Raw genomic sequence first — 16,074 nt, forward strand, 5'->3', positions numbered from 1 at the left:
ATAATCACCCAGAACTATCGGACCTGAATACTTCTTGTCATTAAAATAATCATTTCCAATCAAAACAATTATTCGACATGGCATTTTACCCCCACCAACTTCTTCTAAAATGCTCCACACAAAAACATAAAAAACCGACATGTGGCCATAGCTCAAAAACTTAACCTGATTGAGCAAAACCAATGTGATTTTTTGATTCAGCGCATCAGATTCATCCTAAATCATCTGAAAAAATGCAGACAACAAATTTGTTGTTGACCAGTGATTAAAGCTGTTACGGTGGGAGACCAGTGAACTGAACTTTCCCAGGCCACCCATTAAAGCAACGCTTGGAAAACTATCTCCTGCTTCTCAACTTGCTGGGCCACCCTCAAATCATGCTAACTGATGGACAAGACTGTCTCCGAATGCATCACCAATTTGCTCTTCCCCATTTAACAGCAAGGCAAAAATTAGGCCCAATATCTTTCCTCCATGTAGAACTCTTAAAAGATAAAACATGGCCATTTAGTAAAATTAATTGGTTTTCTATTCGCAAATTATCTTTTTCCACTTTGTTTGTAAAGTGCAGAAGGAAAGTAGATTAAATAGTTTAGCATACAGGAGAATTCAGAGCAAATTAGGCATTGAACTTTTAAATAAATGAACTTCTCCCAGATTATTTATGATTCAGAGTATTGTTATTCTTTAAAAAAACAACCATTGCCTCTCTTTGGAAAGCAGTGCTATACTGTCATACCAGGATGTATGATCAAACACCCTAGAGATACAGAAGTCTTTGGAACAAGTCAAAATAAGGCACAGTCATTGCCATTCTTCTGTATATCTTTGAAATCGATGGTTGGGGCTGTGGCAAAAGTTTAGAGCCAAACATACTTCGTGTGAAAAATATTCATTCAGGACATTCAAAGCAGCCTTGGTCAGCAGTTGCTTCAGGATCATTCTGCAGCTTCAGAAAAACTCTTAACCTCATTCACACACCCTCAAAACAGCTGGGGGGACACTTTTCAGAGGGGAAGAAAATGTTCCCCCAAAGCACCTGTCTCCTTCAGCCTGTGACCATTTGCAGATTCCGAGACTCAGTGGTTCTCCAGTCCAGAAACGGTAAGAGGAGTTAGTCTTCAGTGGTTTTTGCACTAGGTGCAAGGTTAGCATTGCTAAGTGGGCACTCTTGGTCATGCCTGGATGTCATAACTGGACAGAGTGAAAGGTGTTTAAATGTGTTGTGGGATTATTGTTTTTGTTGGTTACTATGTCATGCATTTCTGCGTTTTACATTGTAAACCCCCCTGTGATCCTTGGATGAAAGGTGGCATAGATGAAACAAACAAACAAGGTCCAAGTGCTCTGAGTCATGAGAGAACACAACCTCCTTAACTCACAGAGATACATCTCTGTCCGTGTCACAGAGGCAGGTTTCAGTGCGGCAGTGTCTGGAGAGAGCTGGGGCTGCAAGCACATGGTAGAGCAGGAAGAGTTCTGCTGGATTTGGCCAGGCAGGTTTGGGCATCCTGCTCTCAAAGTGACCAACTAGATTCCTTTGGGAAGCTCACAAGCAGAACGAGAACAGCGCTCTCCCCACTTGCAATTCCCGCTGCCTCCAACAGCGCAGGCAGAACACGGGCATCATGAGCAGGAAAGGGGAGGCTAGAGGAGCTTCAATCCAGCACACACACCCTGCCTAAACAGCAGCGCAGCAAGATTCCAGCTTTTTGCACAATCTCTCCTTCACTGGAAGCTTTTAAGCAGAGGTTGGGTGGCCATCTGTCATGGATGCTTGAGCGGAGATTCCTGCATTACAGGGGGTTGGACTAGATGACCCCAGGGGTACCTTCCAACTCCACAAATCTATGATATGCAACCCCCAGTCTGTAAGGCAAGTCTGGGAAATCACCACACATGTCAGCATCCATGGCAATATGGCCCCTAGCTGGATTAAGACACTGGAGGGGAGCAGGGCTTCTCCAGAATATCCTAAGCCCTTTCTCATATGGAAATGATACAGAGGAGAGCACAGAGGGGTATTTTACCAAACTGCTCAGTAGTTAGGAAACTTGAACAGACCACTTGTGTGTGTGTGTGCATAAATACACCCTATACAGCCTATACACATATATACACCCTAAAATTGGACTTTATGAACTACAAAGTGATAGGAAACTGTGTTGCAGAGTGGCAGGACAACACTTCCTTGATGCAATGTTATATAACCTCCCTGAAATGAAATGGGAAAAATTAAGGAGAGTCACCAAACTGCAATCTGTAGCAAACAAGACACGCTGGGAAAAACACACAGCCCTCTAATTCAGTGTTTCCCAACCTTTTTTGGGCAAAGGCACACTTGTTTCATGAAAAAAATCTCGAGGCACACCACCATGCCAGATGGGGAAAGGTCACTTTTTACTTATGTAAAAAAAAATAAAAAAATAGTAACAGCATAGAAGGTAATGGTTAGGCTAGCATCCCTCTTCCAAATATGCTAGGTTTTTATTTGCAGGGACTGTTCTACATGGGAAGGGGAAAGGAAAGTTAATAGAAGGAAAGGTGGGTGGGAGAGAAAGAGAAAGAAAGAGGGAAGGAAGGGGGGAAGAGAAGTGGAAAGGAGGGAGACCGAGGCGGGGGAGAAGCGTCTGGAGAGTTGCTCCGAAGTTTGGGGGGCCGCGGGGGTGGGCGCACGTCCCAGGAGGCGGAGGCCAGCCCGGGCTGGGAGCCGCGCCGCGGCCCGGGGGCGGAAGGCGGACCGCGGCTCCTAGGATGTGGAAAGGGGACGGCGGCGCAGGGGGAGGAGACCCGCACGGCTAGGGCAGCGCGCAGGGGGAGGGGAGCGGGCCGGAGGCGGGCGAGGGGGGCCGCGATCCCGCGCGCCGCGAACATGGCCTCCTTCCCCGCGGGCCCCGCCAAGCCCCCCAGCCGGGGAGGGCGGCGCGCCCCCGCCGCCGGAGGAGAGCAGAGGCAGGAGGAGGACGAAGGCGCTGCCGAGGAGGCGCGCCAACTTCTGCCAACTTCGGCGCCCGCCCCGTCGCCGCAGGCTCCTCCCGGCCGAGAGCCAGAGGACGGCGGCGGAGCAGGAGGAGGAGGATCGGGTTTGGCGACGGCTGCTGCGTCCTCTCCAAGCGCGGGGCTGGCCTCCGCCGCGCCCGTTCCTCCGCGCTCGCCGCGCTTCTCGGCGGAGCAGGTCTCGTGCGTGTGCAAGGCGCTGCTGCAGGCGGGCGACCCCGGCCGGCTGGGCCGCTTCCTGGGCTCGCTGCCGCCCGACGCCGAGGCGCCATGCCTGGAGGCGCAGGCGGGCGAGAGCCTGGCCAAGGCGCGCGCGCTGCTGGCCTTCCAGCGCGGCGACTTCACCGAGCTCTACCGCCTGGTGCAGAGCCGGCGATGGGATGTGGGAGGGAGCTCGCTCGCCCGTTACAGCCCCGTGACGTCAGCCCCACGCAGGCAGCCAGGCAGGCAGACGGCGAGAGCCCCGCGCTGGGCGGCCTCTCCTCGCTGCCGCCGCCCCGCCTCTCGCCGCCCGACTCGCCCGCCTCCCTCCCACGGCACACCAGGCAACGTCTTGCGGCACACTAGTGTGCCGCGGAACACCGGTTGGGAAACACTGCTCTAATTACTGAGGCATGGAAAACAGAGCAGAGGTTTAAAGACAAATGCTCAAAGTGGCTTAAAGGCTAAATTTTAACCTTTAAAATTAGACACATTGCTTTTAATTAATTCTTTTTGGGGGAGGGTCTTGATTAGATTGAAATTCATTGACAAATACCAATGTGCTTTTGTGCAGACTTGTAAAGAGCTGCTTGCCTGGTTGCTGGCAGGGAATAAAACCACAAGGCGGGGAAGTTTTTAAAGCCTTGGGCAAGTGAGGAAAGATATTGTGAACTCATAGCTTTAGAGGTTCATTTCCGAGGCTGTGCTTTGCCCCGGCTTGGGCCATTCTCTTGTGTGCCCTTTGTAGTGAGAAATTCACAGGAAATGTCACCCAGTTCTACACCTGTCCTGAAATGGCTGCCCTGGTTCCCAATTACAACCACGAACCTTGTGACACCTTAAAGACTCCAAGATTTATTGTGCTATCAGCATTCATGGCCTGGCTGTGAGGAGTGTTATCTTTAGCTGGCAGATTATAAGGCAGAGGAACAAGGCATTCAATAGGGCCTGAAAGGCTGTGAAATGCAAGCGGCCAAGCTGCCCTGGGCCATTTCTTTTAAAAGCTCCAATGGATGCAAAGGAAGACCTCTTGACCCTGACCTATGCCACCAACCCTATTCTCTTCATTGTAATTTGCTCTAATATTATATTTCTAAATTTTAACCTGCTCTGGGACCTGGGCATAAAAGGCTGCTAAGAAATTCAATTAATCATTGTCATCATCATTGTCTCATAGTTTCATCACCTTTGTATTGGAGGAAGCTACTGATTCAGCCTTGGCTGTCTGTTTGACATGCAGTAAGCTACTCATGTACTCACTTGTTGGGGGTCATGTGGTTAGTAGCATGTATACATTTCAAAAATTAAATGAAATGAATATGATCCCAGCAATTTAGAAAAGTACTGTGCTTAGTAGGCAGCACAGATTCTTCCCGACAAAGTTTCTCAAGTGGCAGAGATGCCATCTCAGCATGTCCACACAGAGATTGGCACAAGCTCCGTGCTGACTGCTGCTGGCCCAAGAAGCAAACGTTTGACATGGAATTAAAGAGCAAAAACTCCACACTCTCTGATGATATTGTGGGCAGTCCTTCCTTCCTCACTGTTGCTTTTGTGCTGCAGTTGAAAAAAAAATGATGACGAAAAGTCGACTGTGGAAAAAGCTGTCATCTGGGCAAGCCACATTTTGAGATGTGGCAGCGCTGCAGCAGGTGACACTTCCCCAATGCATGCCAGAGAAGGCTGCCTCTGCCAGGGAATCTCTAGCCACTGGACGGCTAGAACGGCTCACTCGGCTTGAATCCAGTCTGCCTACCAAACTGGCCAATGGCAGGAAGGCTTAGGGGCAGGCATCCCTCGAGCGGTGGAGCTGACTGAACTTGCAGGCTTCACTCAGGTCCGCTCCTCAGGTATATAAACAGCTATCAAACCACTTCTTTAAAAAACCATCTTTGGACCCAGCCACTATGGCCAATTATCACTCCGTCTCAAATCTTCCATTCCTGGGCAAGGTGACTGAGAAGGTCATGGAACAACACCAGACACACCTGCAGGATGCAAACTATTTGGGCCCCTTCCAGTTGGGTTTGAGGCCTCATCATGGGACTGAAACTGCCTTGGTCACACTAGTTGATGATCTCTGGCAGGCTAGGGACAGAGGTGAAAGCTGTTTTCTGACTGTGCTGGATCTCTCAGCAGCTTTCAGTACTGTCACCCATTGTATCCTCCTGGACCAACTAGAAGTGCTGGGAGCTGGGGGCACTGTTATACAGTGGTTGAACTCCTTCCTCCAGAAAGTAGTGGTAAGGGATGAGTGGTCAGACCCCTGGGCTCTCACTTGTGGGGTGCCTCAGGGCTCCATCCTCTCCCCCTTGCTTTTAAACATCAATATGAAACCATTGAGAGAGATCATCCCAGTGGGCCAGGTGTTCACCAATATTTGGATGATACCCAGCTCTACCTCTCTTTTAAATCAGAACTAGTGAAGGAGGTGAACATCCTGTGTGGGTGTCTGGAGGTGGTTGTGGGGGTGGATGGTGGTCAACAGACTAAGGTTGAATTCCATACTGTTTCTGGGGACAGGGAATGGGATGGTGTGGGGAATTCCCTGGTCCTGAGTGGGGTAAATATGCCCATAAAGGACCAGGTGCGCAGCCTGGAAGTCACTTTGGACTCACAGCTGTCCGTGGAGGCACAGGTCAATTCTGTGTCCAGGGCAGCTGTCTGGTCCAGGTCAGCTCCATCTGGTATGCCAGCTGAGACCCTCCCTGCCTCCGCCACTGTCTTGTCAGAGTGGTACATGCTCTGGTTATCTCCCACTTGGGCTACTGCAATGCACCCCATGTGGGGCTACCTTTGAAGGTAACTCAGAACCTACAACTAATCCAGAATGCGGCTGCCAGATTGATGACTGGGAGTGGCCACAGGGACCATATAACACCAGTTCTAAAAAGTCAACACCGGCTCCCAGTACGTTTCTGATCCCTGTATACCTGAAGAAGCATCTTCTTTGTCGTCCAGCCCAGACACTGAGATCTAGTGCCAAGGGCCTTCTGGCAATTCCCTCACTGAGAGAAGTGAGGCTACAGAAATCAGGCAAAGGGCCTTCTCAGTAGTGGCGCCCACCCTGTGGAATGCCCTCCCGTCAGATGTCAAGGAAATAAACTATGCCTTTTAGAAGACATCTGGAGGTACAGAGAAGTTTTTAATGCTTGATGTTTTACTGTGTTTGATGTTTTAATTTGTTGGAAGCCACCCAGAATGGCTGGAGCAACCCAGTCAACTTAGTGGTATATAAAATTATTATTATTATTATTATTATTATTATTATTATTATTATTATTATGGGAGAACCTGACTGTCAAAGCAACATCCATATGGTGCTTGATAGTGTGCATTATTTGCCTTTAGAGTAGAAGTCATAAAACTAACTCAGATGAGACTGTGGAAATGCTGAGTCAAAACCTGGATTCAGTAAATGGGCTAGACAAGGACCAATAAACTGAAGCAGACAGCTAACAATGGATGTGCTATGGATGCAGAGTTCCCACATTCGGGGAACTGGTATTCAAGTAGTTCTAAGAAGGACCAGACACTCTCTAAATCAATAGGACCACAGCTTAGGGGTTCTCTTTGATCCAGCTTTGTCACTAGAGGCCCAGTTTGCCTCTGTGTTGTGGAATGTATCATCGTAAGTAGCAAGCCTTGATCTGTGTGCTTTTTAAAGGATCGTATATTATCCTTGGTAACCATGAGAAGTTTTGCATGACATAAATGCTATGAAATGTGCACAGGCCCATCTATGTAATATTCTTAAGCATTCTGCATCCTTTTAAAGTTGGAAATATTAAACTGCAATTGCCCCAGAGCAGCATCTCCTTGCATGCAAATGGCAATCCCAGGGCATACAAAGAGCTTCTACAGAGTTTAGGAGCTGACTGTCCCAATGAAAAATAGGTAAGTAAGCAATGTACAGTGCAAGGAGACAATTATGCTTCTAATCACAGACCACTTATGCTTGATGGTAAGGATGATCATCAAGTCATTCACAGCACATAATGACCCACATCACTGGAAACATACCTGCCAAACCAAGTGTTCCTTGATTATGTCTGTTGATGACAGGCAGATACTTAGCACAATGGTATGTGATGCAGAGGTGAAAACGCTGGCGATTATAGCATCCTGCATGTTGAAGGGCAACATGGTATAGACCACAAAAATGATGAATAAGAAAAATGACACCTGTGCAGAAAAGACAAAGACAATACTTGTCAAAAGTAATTCTAAAAATATTTCAAGTACATGCTATCTAAAATTACAAAAGAGCTATTTTAAGTATGCAAAGGATTTCTTAAAATGATTTTTTAATGTGATCAACAGATAAACTTACACAGCCTTATCACCGCTAGCTTTTTTAAAAAGTCCTGTTTGTTTCAAAAGCAAATTGCTATAGGGTATGGTTCAAGACCCATAAGCCCTCTCAGCCCCACAGACCTAGCTGCACTGCTCAGCATCAATAATCTTGTTGTGCATAAATTCAGGAAGAGGTTTTAAAGCAGGGGCATGTTTTGCCAGGTTTTCTGGCTTACATGTGTTTGGGGATTTGTTTTTACTGCAGTCTGCATAGTCTGCTGATGTGCTTTAAGTTTACAAATTTATTCAGGATTTCTTTGCAGTTGAGCCATAATAGCTAATCTGTGTGAAAAAGAGGCTCTGTGGTAAGTGGTCCTGCTACTTAAGACTATAAGCAATCCCTTGCTGAATCAAACAATGGTCAACAGAGTCCGACTTTCATTGCAAAACTCCCAGCAACCAATCTGCTTGTGGTCCATCACAAATTTTCCAGTGGTTCACCAATAGCTCACATTCTACTTTTAGTTTTAAAGGGATGCACATTGTTGAAGAAGTATGTGACATTTAGAAACACGGAATGTTGTACGATGCACCCATAATCATATACATATAAATTAAAACGTCAGCAACCAGTTTGCAAAGCTGGAACTAGTCACTGTAAGTTTAGAAGATTTAGCTTTGATGTCTCAAATATTTGACAAGCAAGAAATATGCAGCAAGAAAGACAATATCCTCTTCAAATATTGAATAGCCACCCAAAAATGTGGATGTGAGATATGGGGAACATTATACTTTTCAATAAGAAATGCCACTGTGTGCTAGAATTACCGTATTTTTCATCCCCAGCATTCAGCTTCATTTGGGGAGATTCGGAAATGAAAGTGGGATTTCGTATGTGAACTTTCTCTAATACCACGTCAAGTCTTAAAGAGAATGTAGAATATTTACTCCATCCTTCTGTTCCAGAATGAAAAACAAAACAAAAACACATTTATTGGAATGCTGCCCCCTTCACACCATTGGGGGAAGGAGTAAGAAAATGACACTTTGCACATCGCCAATGGCCTATAATTATCCAGGTGGCATACTTATTCAGAGTTAACACATTCTGCAGAATTAAAGGTGATTCACAAACAGCACTGGACAGAAATACATAGGATTTCTATTTCCATCTGTCTCAGACCGTGCTATATTAGAAGGCTGTGTAAATTCTAATGATTAAAATTCTAAATTTAGCCTAGAGTTTCTGGCTATCAGTGTCCAGCTTGTAATACGGGTATGGAGCAAAGCTCTCACCACAAGCTCAAGTGTTTTACAGTGCAATTTGATATATGTATGATCAGAAAAATCACCCCATTGGGTTCAACAGGACTCCGTTCCAGAGAAGAGTGTGCATGTTTGCATTCTACTGGCCTAGGCCCCCTCAAACGCAAAGAGCTGTCTCCCTGCACCAACACCAGCCACGTGAAGCAGCCTGATCACTCCCTTTCTTTGGTCGGGATATAGGACAGTTTATTTCCCGTGGCAAACCTTGCTCTCTAGAATTCTTTGCTCCAGCATCTCCACTTGCAAATCCGTTTGAGCACATTGAGGCACCATCTGATTCACCATTATTTTAATTCAGCAGGCATATAGCCTGGCAGGCTGGTGTAGTATCCTATCTCCCTTGACTTACTGGCTTGATGATTAGGCAATGTTAAGGTCTTCTTCTTTTTTTTATAAGATATTTATTAAGATTTTCAAAGTATTACAAAGTAAAAATAAAAAATAATAATAAATACAAAATAAAAATGGTTAAAAACAACTCATTCTTTCCATTACTTATTTTTCATTAGCTTATTTCCCGGACCTCCTCACGCCTCCCTTTTTTGTATTCCAGTTCAGTTTGTTGGTTCAGCAAATCCTTACCCTCTTTATTTATCCTAATCATTAATCTTAAAATATTATAACATTAAATTTTTGCCTATTAATAATCCATTTTTCATATTCCCTTATAGTATTACAGCTGAAAACCACTTAATTTCTATCCAACATCATTCTAACATTCATTAATTTTACAATATTTCTGTAGATAGTCTTTAAATTTCTTCCAATCTTCTTCCACCGATTCTTCTCCCTGGTCTCGGATTCTGCCAGTGATTTCCGCCAGTTCCATGTAGTCCATCACCTTCATCTGCCATTCTTCCAGGGTGGGTAGATCTTGTGTCTTCCAATACTTTGCAATGAGTATTCTTGCTGCTGTTGTGGCATACATAAAAAAAGTTCTGTCCTTCTTTAACACCAATTGGCTGACTATGCCCAGGAGAAAGGCCTCTGGTTTCTTCAGGAAGGTATATTTAAATACCTTTTTCAGTTCATTATATATCATCTCCCAGAAAGCCTTAATCCTTGGGCACGTCCACCAAAGGTGAAAGAATGTACCTTCAGTTTCTTTACATTTCCAACATTTATTATCGGGCAAATGATAGATTTTTGCAAGCTTGACTGGGGTCATGTACCACCTATATATCATTTTCATAATATTCTCTCTTAAGGCATTACATGCCATAAACTTCATACCTGTGGTCCATAACTGTTCCCAGTCAGCCATCATTATGTTATGTCCAACATCTTGTGCCCATTTAATCATAGCAGATTTCACCGTTTCATCCTGGGTATTCCATTCCAACAGCAAGTTATACATCTTTGACAAAATCTTAGTTTTGTTGTGTTTTTTTATAAAATTTTTATTGGTTTTACAGAGTTTTTAAAAAACAAACAAACACTTAAAAAGACAAACATACACGTATAGTTTCAAACATATTTTCATAAACCTCTTTTCTTGGACTTCCCCATACCCCCCCTTTCTGCATCCCAATGTCCATAATCTCATAGCAACTCCCAGTTGTTACTTTCCAACCTCTGTCATCTTAGTCCTCTTTGTGTTCTGACCTTATATCACTGTACCCCTTTGTTTCTGAAAACCACAACATTTTAACATTCATTAAGTTTATAGTAGTCCTTAAGATAACTTTTAAATTTTCTCCATTCTTCTTCCACCGTCTCTTTTCGTTGGTCACGGATTCTGCCTGTCATCTCGGCCAATGTCATATAGTCCATCACTTTCATCTGCCATTCTTCCAGAGTGGGTAAATCTTGTGTCTTCCAATACTTTGCGATGAGTATTCTTGCTGCTGTTGTAGCGTACATAAAAAAAGTTCTATCCTTCTTTGTCACCAGTTGGCCGACAATGCCCAAGAGAAAGGCCTCTGGTTTTTTAGGAAAAGTACATTTAAGTACCTTTTTCATTTCATTATAGATCGTTTCCCAGAAGGCCTTAATCTTCGGGCATGTCCACCAAAGGTGGTAGAAGGTACCTTCAGTCTCTTTACACTTCCAACATTTGTTATCGGGCAAATGATAGATTTTTGCCAGCTTGACTGGGGTCATGTACCACCTATAAACCATTTTCATAATGTTTTCCTTTAAGGCATTACATGCCGTAAATTTAATGCCGGTGTTCCATAACCATTCCCAGTCAGCTGACATAATGTTATGTCCAACATCCTGTGCCCACTTAATCATAGCCGATTTAACTGTTTCATCCTGTGTACTCCATTTCAGCAACAAGTTATACATTCTAGATAAATTCTTAGTATTGGGTTCTAACAGTTCGGTTTCTAGTTTTGATTTTTCCACCTGGAAACCAATTTTCCTGTCCTGTTTGTAAAATTCCATTATTTGACGATATTGAAACCAATTTTGTACTTTATGTTTCAGTTTCTCATGACTTTGTAGTTTGAACTTATCTCCATCCTGTTCTAAAATTTCCCAATACTTCGGCCATCCGACCTCCATATTGAGTTTCTTCACTGCTTTAGCCTCCACTGGTGACACCCATCTAGGGGTTTTGTTTTCCAATAGATCTTTATATCTTATCCAAACATTAAATAATGCTTTTCTGACAATGTGATTTTTAAAGGCACTGTTAACTTTGTCATACCATAGATATGCATGCCAACCAAAAGCATTATTAAAACCTTCCAGATCCAAAATGTCCGTATTCTCGAGGAGCATCCATTCTTTCAGCCAGCAGAAAGCTGCTGCCTCATAGTACAATTTTAAGTCCGGCAGGGCAAAACCCCCTCTTTCTTTAACATCTGTCAATATTTTAAATTTAATTCTGGGCTTTTTGCCCTGCCAGACAAATTTCGAAATGTCTTTCTGCCACCTCTTGAAGCATTCCATCTTGTCAAGAATCTGCAAGGTCTGAAACAGAAATAGCATTCTAGGCAGTACATTCATTTTAATCACTGCGATTCGGCCTAACATTGACAATTTCAAATTTGACCATATTTCTAGATCTTTTTTAATTTCTGACCAACATTTTTCATAATTGTCCTTATACAAATTCACATTTTTAGATGTTAAGTAAACCCCTAGGTATTTCACCTTCTTGACCACTGTCAACCCTGTCTCCTCTTGGAATTTCTCCTTTTCCATATCTGTTAAATTTTTCCCTAAAACTTTGGTTTTTTGTTTATTCAACTTAAATCCAGCTACCTGGCCAAACTGTTGTATTATTTCTAAAACCTTTTTCGTACTAGTGTTTGGCTCTTGCAAAGTCAATACTAGGTCATCTGCAAACGCTCTTAACTCAAAACTAAAATCTTAGTTTTGGGTTCTAACAGTTCTGTTTCTAATTTTGATTTTTCCACTTGGAAACCAATTTTCTTGTCCGAATTATATGCCTCCATTATCTGATAATAATGAAGCCAATCTCGCACTTTGTTTTTTAGTTTCTCAAAACTCTGCAATTTCAGTCTATCTCCCTCTTGTTCCAGAATTTCCCAATATTTCGGCCACTTGGCCTCCATATTGAGCTTTTTCTGTGATTTTGCTTCCATCGGTGACAACCACCTTGGGATTTTGTTTTCCAGTAAATCCTTATATCTTATCCAGACATTTAACAATGCTTTCCTAACAATGATTCTTGAATGCTTTATGTGCTTTGACCTTATCATACCACAGATATGCATGCCATCCAAATACGTTGTTAAAGCCTTCTAAATCCAAAATGTCTGTATTTTCAAGAAGCAGCCATTCTTTCAACCAGCAAAAAGTTGCTGATTCATAATAAAGTTTAAAGTCCGGCAGGGCAAATCCACCCCTTTCCTTTGCATCAGTTAAGATCTTAAATTTTATTCTGGGCTTCTTGCCCTGCCAGACAAATCTAGAAATATCTCTCTGCCACTTCTTGAAGCAATCCATTTTGTCCACAATTTGCAATGTTTGAAACAAAAACAACATTCTAGGCAAAACATTCATTTTTATCGCAGGAATACGACCCAGCAGTGACAGCTTCAAGTTTGACCAAATTTCTAAATCTTTTTTCACTTCGGCCCAGCATTTTTCATAGTTGTCTTTAAATAAATTCCCATTTTTTTGCCGTCATATTAATCCCCAGGTATTTCACTTTTTTAAAAAAATAATTTTTATTAGTTTTTTTAACACATATTTAACACAAACAATACACAATACAATGACAAACAAACACATAAACATGTAAAATTTCAAAACCTTCTTTTCTTGAACCCTGTTTCTCCGGAACTATTGTAAAATTAATGAGTGCTAAAATGCCAAGGTTAGGGAAACTAATAAGTTACAGCTGTACTGATTTGGTAAAAGACAGGGGGAGCAAAAGGTGAATTAGTTTAATTCTGAAGTGAGGATTTGCTGGAAGAAATTTGAAAATAGGGATGCAGAAAGGGAAGGTATGGGGAAGTCAGAGAAACAGGTATTTCACTTTCTTAACCACTGTCAATCCTGTCTCATTCTGAAACCTCTCTCTCTCAATCGGTGTTAAATTTTTCTCTAAAACCTTGGTTTTTAACTTTGCAGTTTAAATCCTGCAACCTGACCAAATTCTTGAATCAGTTCTAAAACCCTTTTAGTACTAGATTCCGGCTCCTGTAATGTCAATACTAAGTCATCCGCAAATGCTCTCAATTTGTACTGTTTAGCTCCGACTTGTATACCTTTAACCAACTGGTCCCTTCTAATCATATTCAGCAAAATCTCCAGGACCGATATAAAAAGCAATAGAGAGATTGGGCAACCTTGTCGTGTCCCTTTTTCTATCTTAAATTCTTCCGTCACTACATTATTTACAATTAGTTTAGCCTTTTGTTCTGAATAAATTGCACTTATACCGTTTTCAAAGCCTTGGCCTACCCCCATCCCCTGTAGGTTCTTCTTCATAAAACTCCAAGAGATATTGTCAAAAGCTTTCTCCGCGTCCACAAATATCAAAACTGCTTTAGTATTTATGTTCACTTCTAGTTTTTCCAAAATATCAATTATATTCCTCAAATTGTCAGACAAATGTCTTCCCGGGAGAAAGCCCGCTTGGTCTTTATGAATCTCTTCCATCAACACTTTTTTCAATCTCTTGGCCAAAATGTCTGCAAAGATTTTGTAATCCACATTGAGTAGTGATATGGGGCGGTAGTTCTTAAGCTGAGTCTTTTCAGTCTCTGTTTTCGGTATAAGTGTAATGTACGCCTCTTTCCACGACTCTGGTGCCCTTTTCCCTTCCAATATTTCATTGCAGACTTCCTTTAAAGGCTGTATTAACCACTCTTTCAAGGATCTATAATATCTAGAAGTCAGCCCATCCGGTCCTGGAGATTTGCCCAATTGCATGTTTTGGATGGCACCTTCTACTTCCTGTTCAGTTATTTTATAATTCAACATTAATTTACTTTCTTGAGAGATTTTTTGTAATCCATTTGTCTTCAGAAATCGGTCTATGGCCATTTCTTTCTGTGGCCCTTGTGTGTATAGTTGTTTAAAATACCTCTGGAAACAATTTCTGATCTCAATTGGATTGTGTATGTTCTTTCCTTCCACTTCTAAATTTGTGATAGTATTTAATTTTTGTCTTTTTTTCATTTGCCAAGCCAGCAATTTCCCACATTTGTTAGCTGATTCAAATGTTTTTTGTCTCATTTGTTTAATTTTCCATTCTATTTCCTGATTCATCATTTCCATATATTGTACTTGATATAGCTTTATTTCTCTCAAAATCTCCTGCGACTTTGGTTTTGCTCTCAATTTCTTCTCACTTTCTTTTATTTTCCCCAAAATTTTATCTTTCTTCTCATTTTGACTTCTCTTCTTTATTGCATTCTGTTGTATCAGAAACCCTCTCATGACAGCTTTGCTTGCGTCCCAGATTACTCTTTTTTCCACATTGGTGCTCATATTTATCTCAAAATAATCTCTCAAGGTTTTTTGGGCCTTCTTAAGCACTTCTTCATCTCTGAATAAGGTGTCATTCATCCTCCATCTGGAGGAGCCAGTTGATGCTAGTTTCATTTCCATCTTAACAGCATTATGGTCGGAGCAGGTTTTTGGGCAGATTTCCACTTTTCTTGTCTTTGGTGCCATTCCTCTAGTTACCCATATTTGATCAATTCTAGTCCATGTCATCTTGGCTTCAGAAAAGAAAGTTCCCTCTCTTCCCAAGGGATTCTTTGTTCTCCAAATATCGACTAAGTCCAAGTTGTCTGTCATCTCGAAAAATGTTTTCGGTAGTCTACCATCCTTGGTGACTACCTGTCTTTGTGCCTTATCCATATTTGTAGATACTACTCCATTCATGTCTCCCATCAAGATCAGATTGTAATCCAAATAATCCAATAAGGTCTCATGCAACTTTTTAAAGAATTCAGCTTTCCCCTCATTAGGTGCGTAAATTCCTACTATCAAAAATTTCTCTCCTTGGACTTGAATTTCAATTGCCAGAAATCTTCCTTGGTCATCTTTAAAAATAAATTTCGGTGATAGTCTCTCCTTTGAATAAATCACAACTCCTCTTTTTTTAACTTTGTCAGATGAAATAAACTCCTGTCCCAATCTCTTGTTAGTCAATAGTTTCCTATGTAACCTTGTTACATGTGTTTCTTGTAGACAAATCAAGTCCAATTGTTCCTTTTTTAATAAATGGAAAACACTTTTTCTCTTCCGAGGAGAATTTAGACCATTACAATTCCAACTTAACAGTTGCAGAGCCATGATGGGGTTACTTCGCTTTACCTCCAACTGCGCCAAGTGTCTGTTCTTGTTCTGTCAGTGGTGTCACTTTCTCTGGACCATGCAATCCAAAAGATAAGTTTGCTATATCTAGTATTCCTTTTTCCAGTGGTTTTGGCTCTTCTCCGGATTCCGCTTCTTTCTGTAGATCTTCTCCGTGGTCCTTCAGAAACCTATCTTTATCATTGACTGATCTTATTTTTATCTTTCTTCCTTTATATTTAAAGGACAGGCCTTGAGGGAATTCCCACCTAAAGATGATTCTATTTCTTCTCAACAGGGCAACCAGATCTCCGTAGTTGAGCCTTAAATCCAAAAGGTGTTTTGGAATGTCCTTGAATATCTCCACACTTGAGTCGTAAATTTCTAAGGTCTTTTGGTAATGCAGATTCAAGATTTTGTCTCTCTCCTCTTTTGTACGAAGGGTAATCAAGCAGTCTCTCACCTTGTTCCTCCTTCCTCCTCTTCCAAGTCTAAATGGACTCACTATCTTAAATTCTTCCT

At 42.3% G+C, this 16,074-nt stretch overlaps 1 protein-coding gene across 4 annotated transcripts in view; it reads right to left on the bottom strand.

Moving 5' to 3' along the window:
- Positions 1 to 16,074, bottom strand: part of ADCY2 (adenylate cyclase 2) — a 122,837-nt gene that overhangs the window by 75,270 nt on the left and 31,493 nt on the right. For 3 of the 4 annotated variants that reach the window (XM_083519084.1, XM_083519083.1, XM_083519086.1), the window contains one exon: positions 7,222 to 7,383. The exons of the other annotated variant lie outside the window; for it this stretch is intronic. In XM_083519084.1, coding sequence (XP_083375210.1) covers positions 7,222 to 7,383 — 162 coding nt within the window. The remainder of the gene's footprint in view (positions 1 to 7,221; positions 7,384 to 16,074) is intronic. 4 annotated transcript variants of the gene reach the window in all.

This window comes from Podarcis liolepis (genome assembly GCF_965112155.1).
Source record: "Podarcis liolepis genome assembly, chromosome: 8".
In the NCBI taxonomy this organism is placed as follows: Eukaryota; Metazoa; Chordata; class Lepidosauria; order Squamata; family Lacertidae; genus Podarcis; species Podarcis liolepis.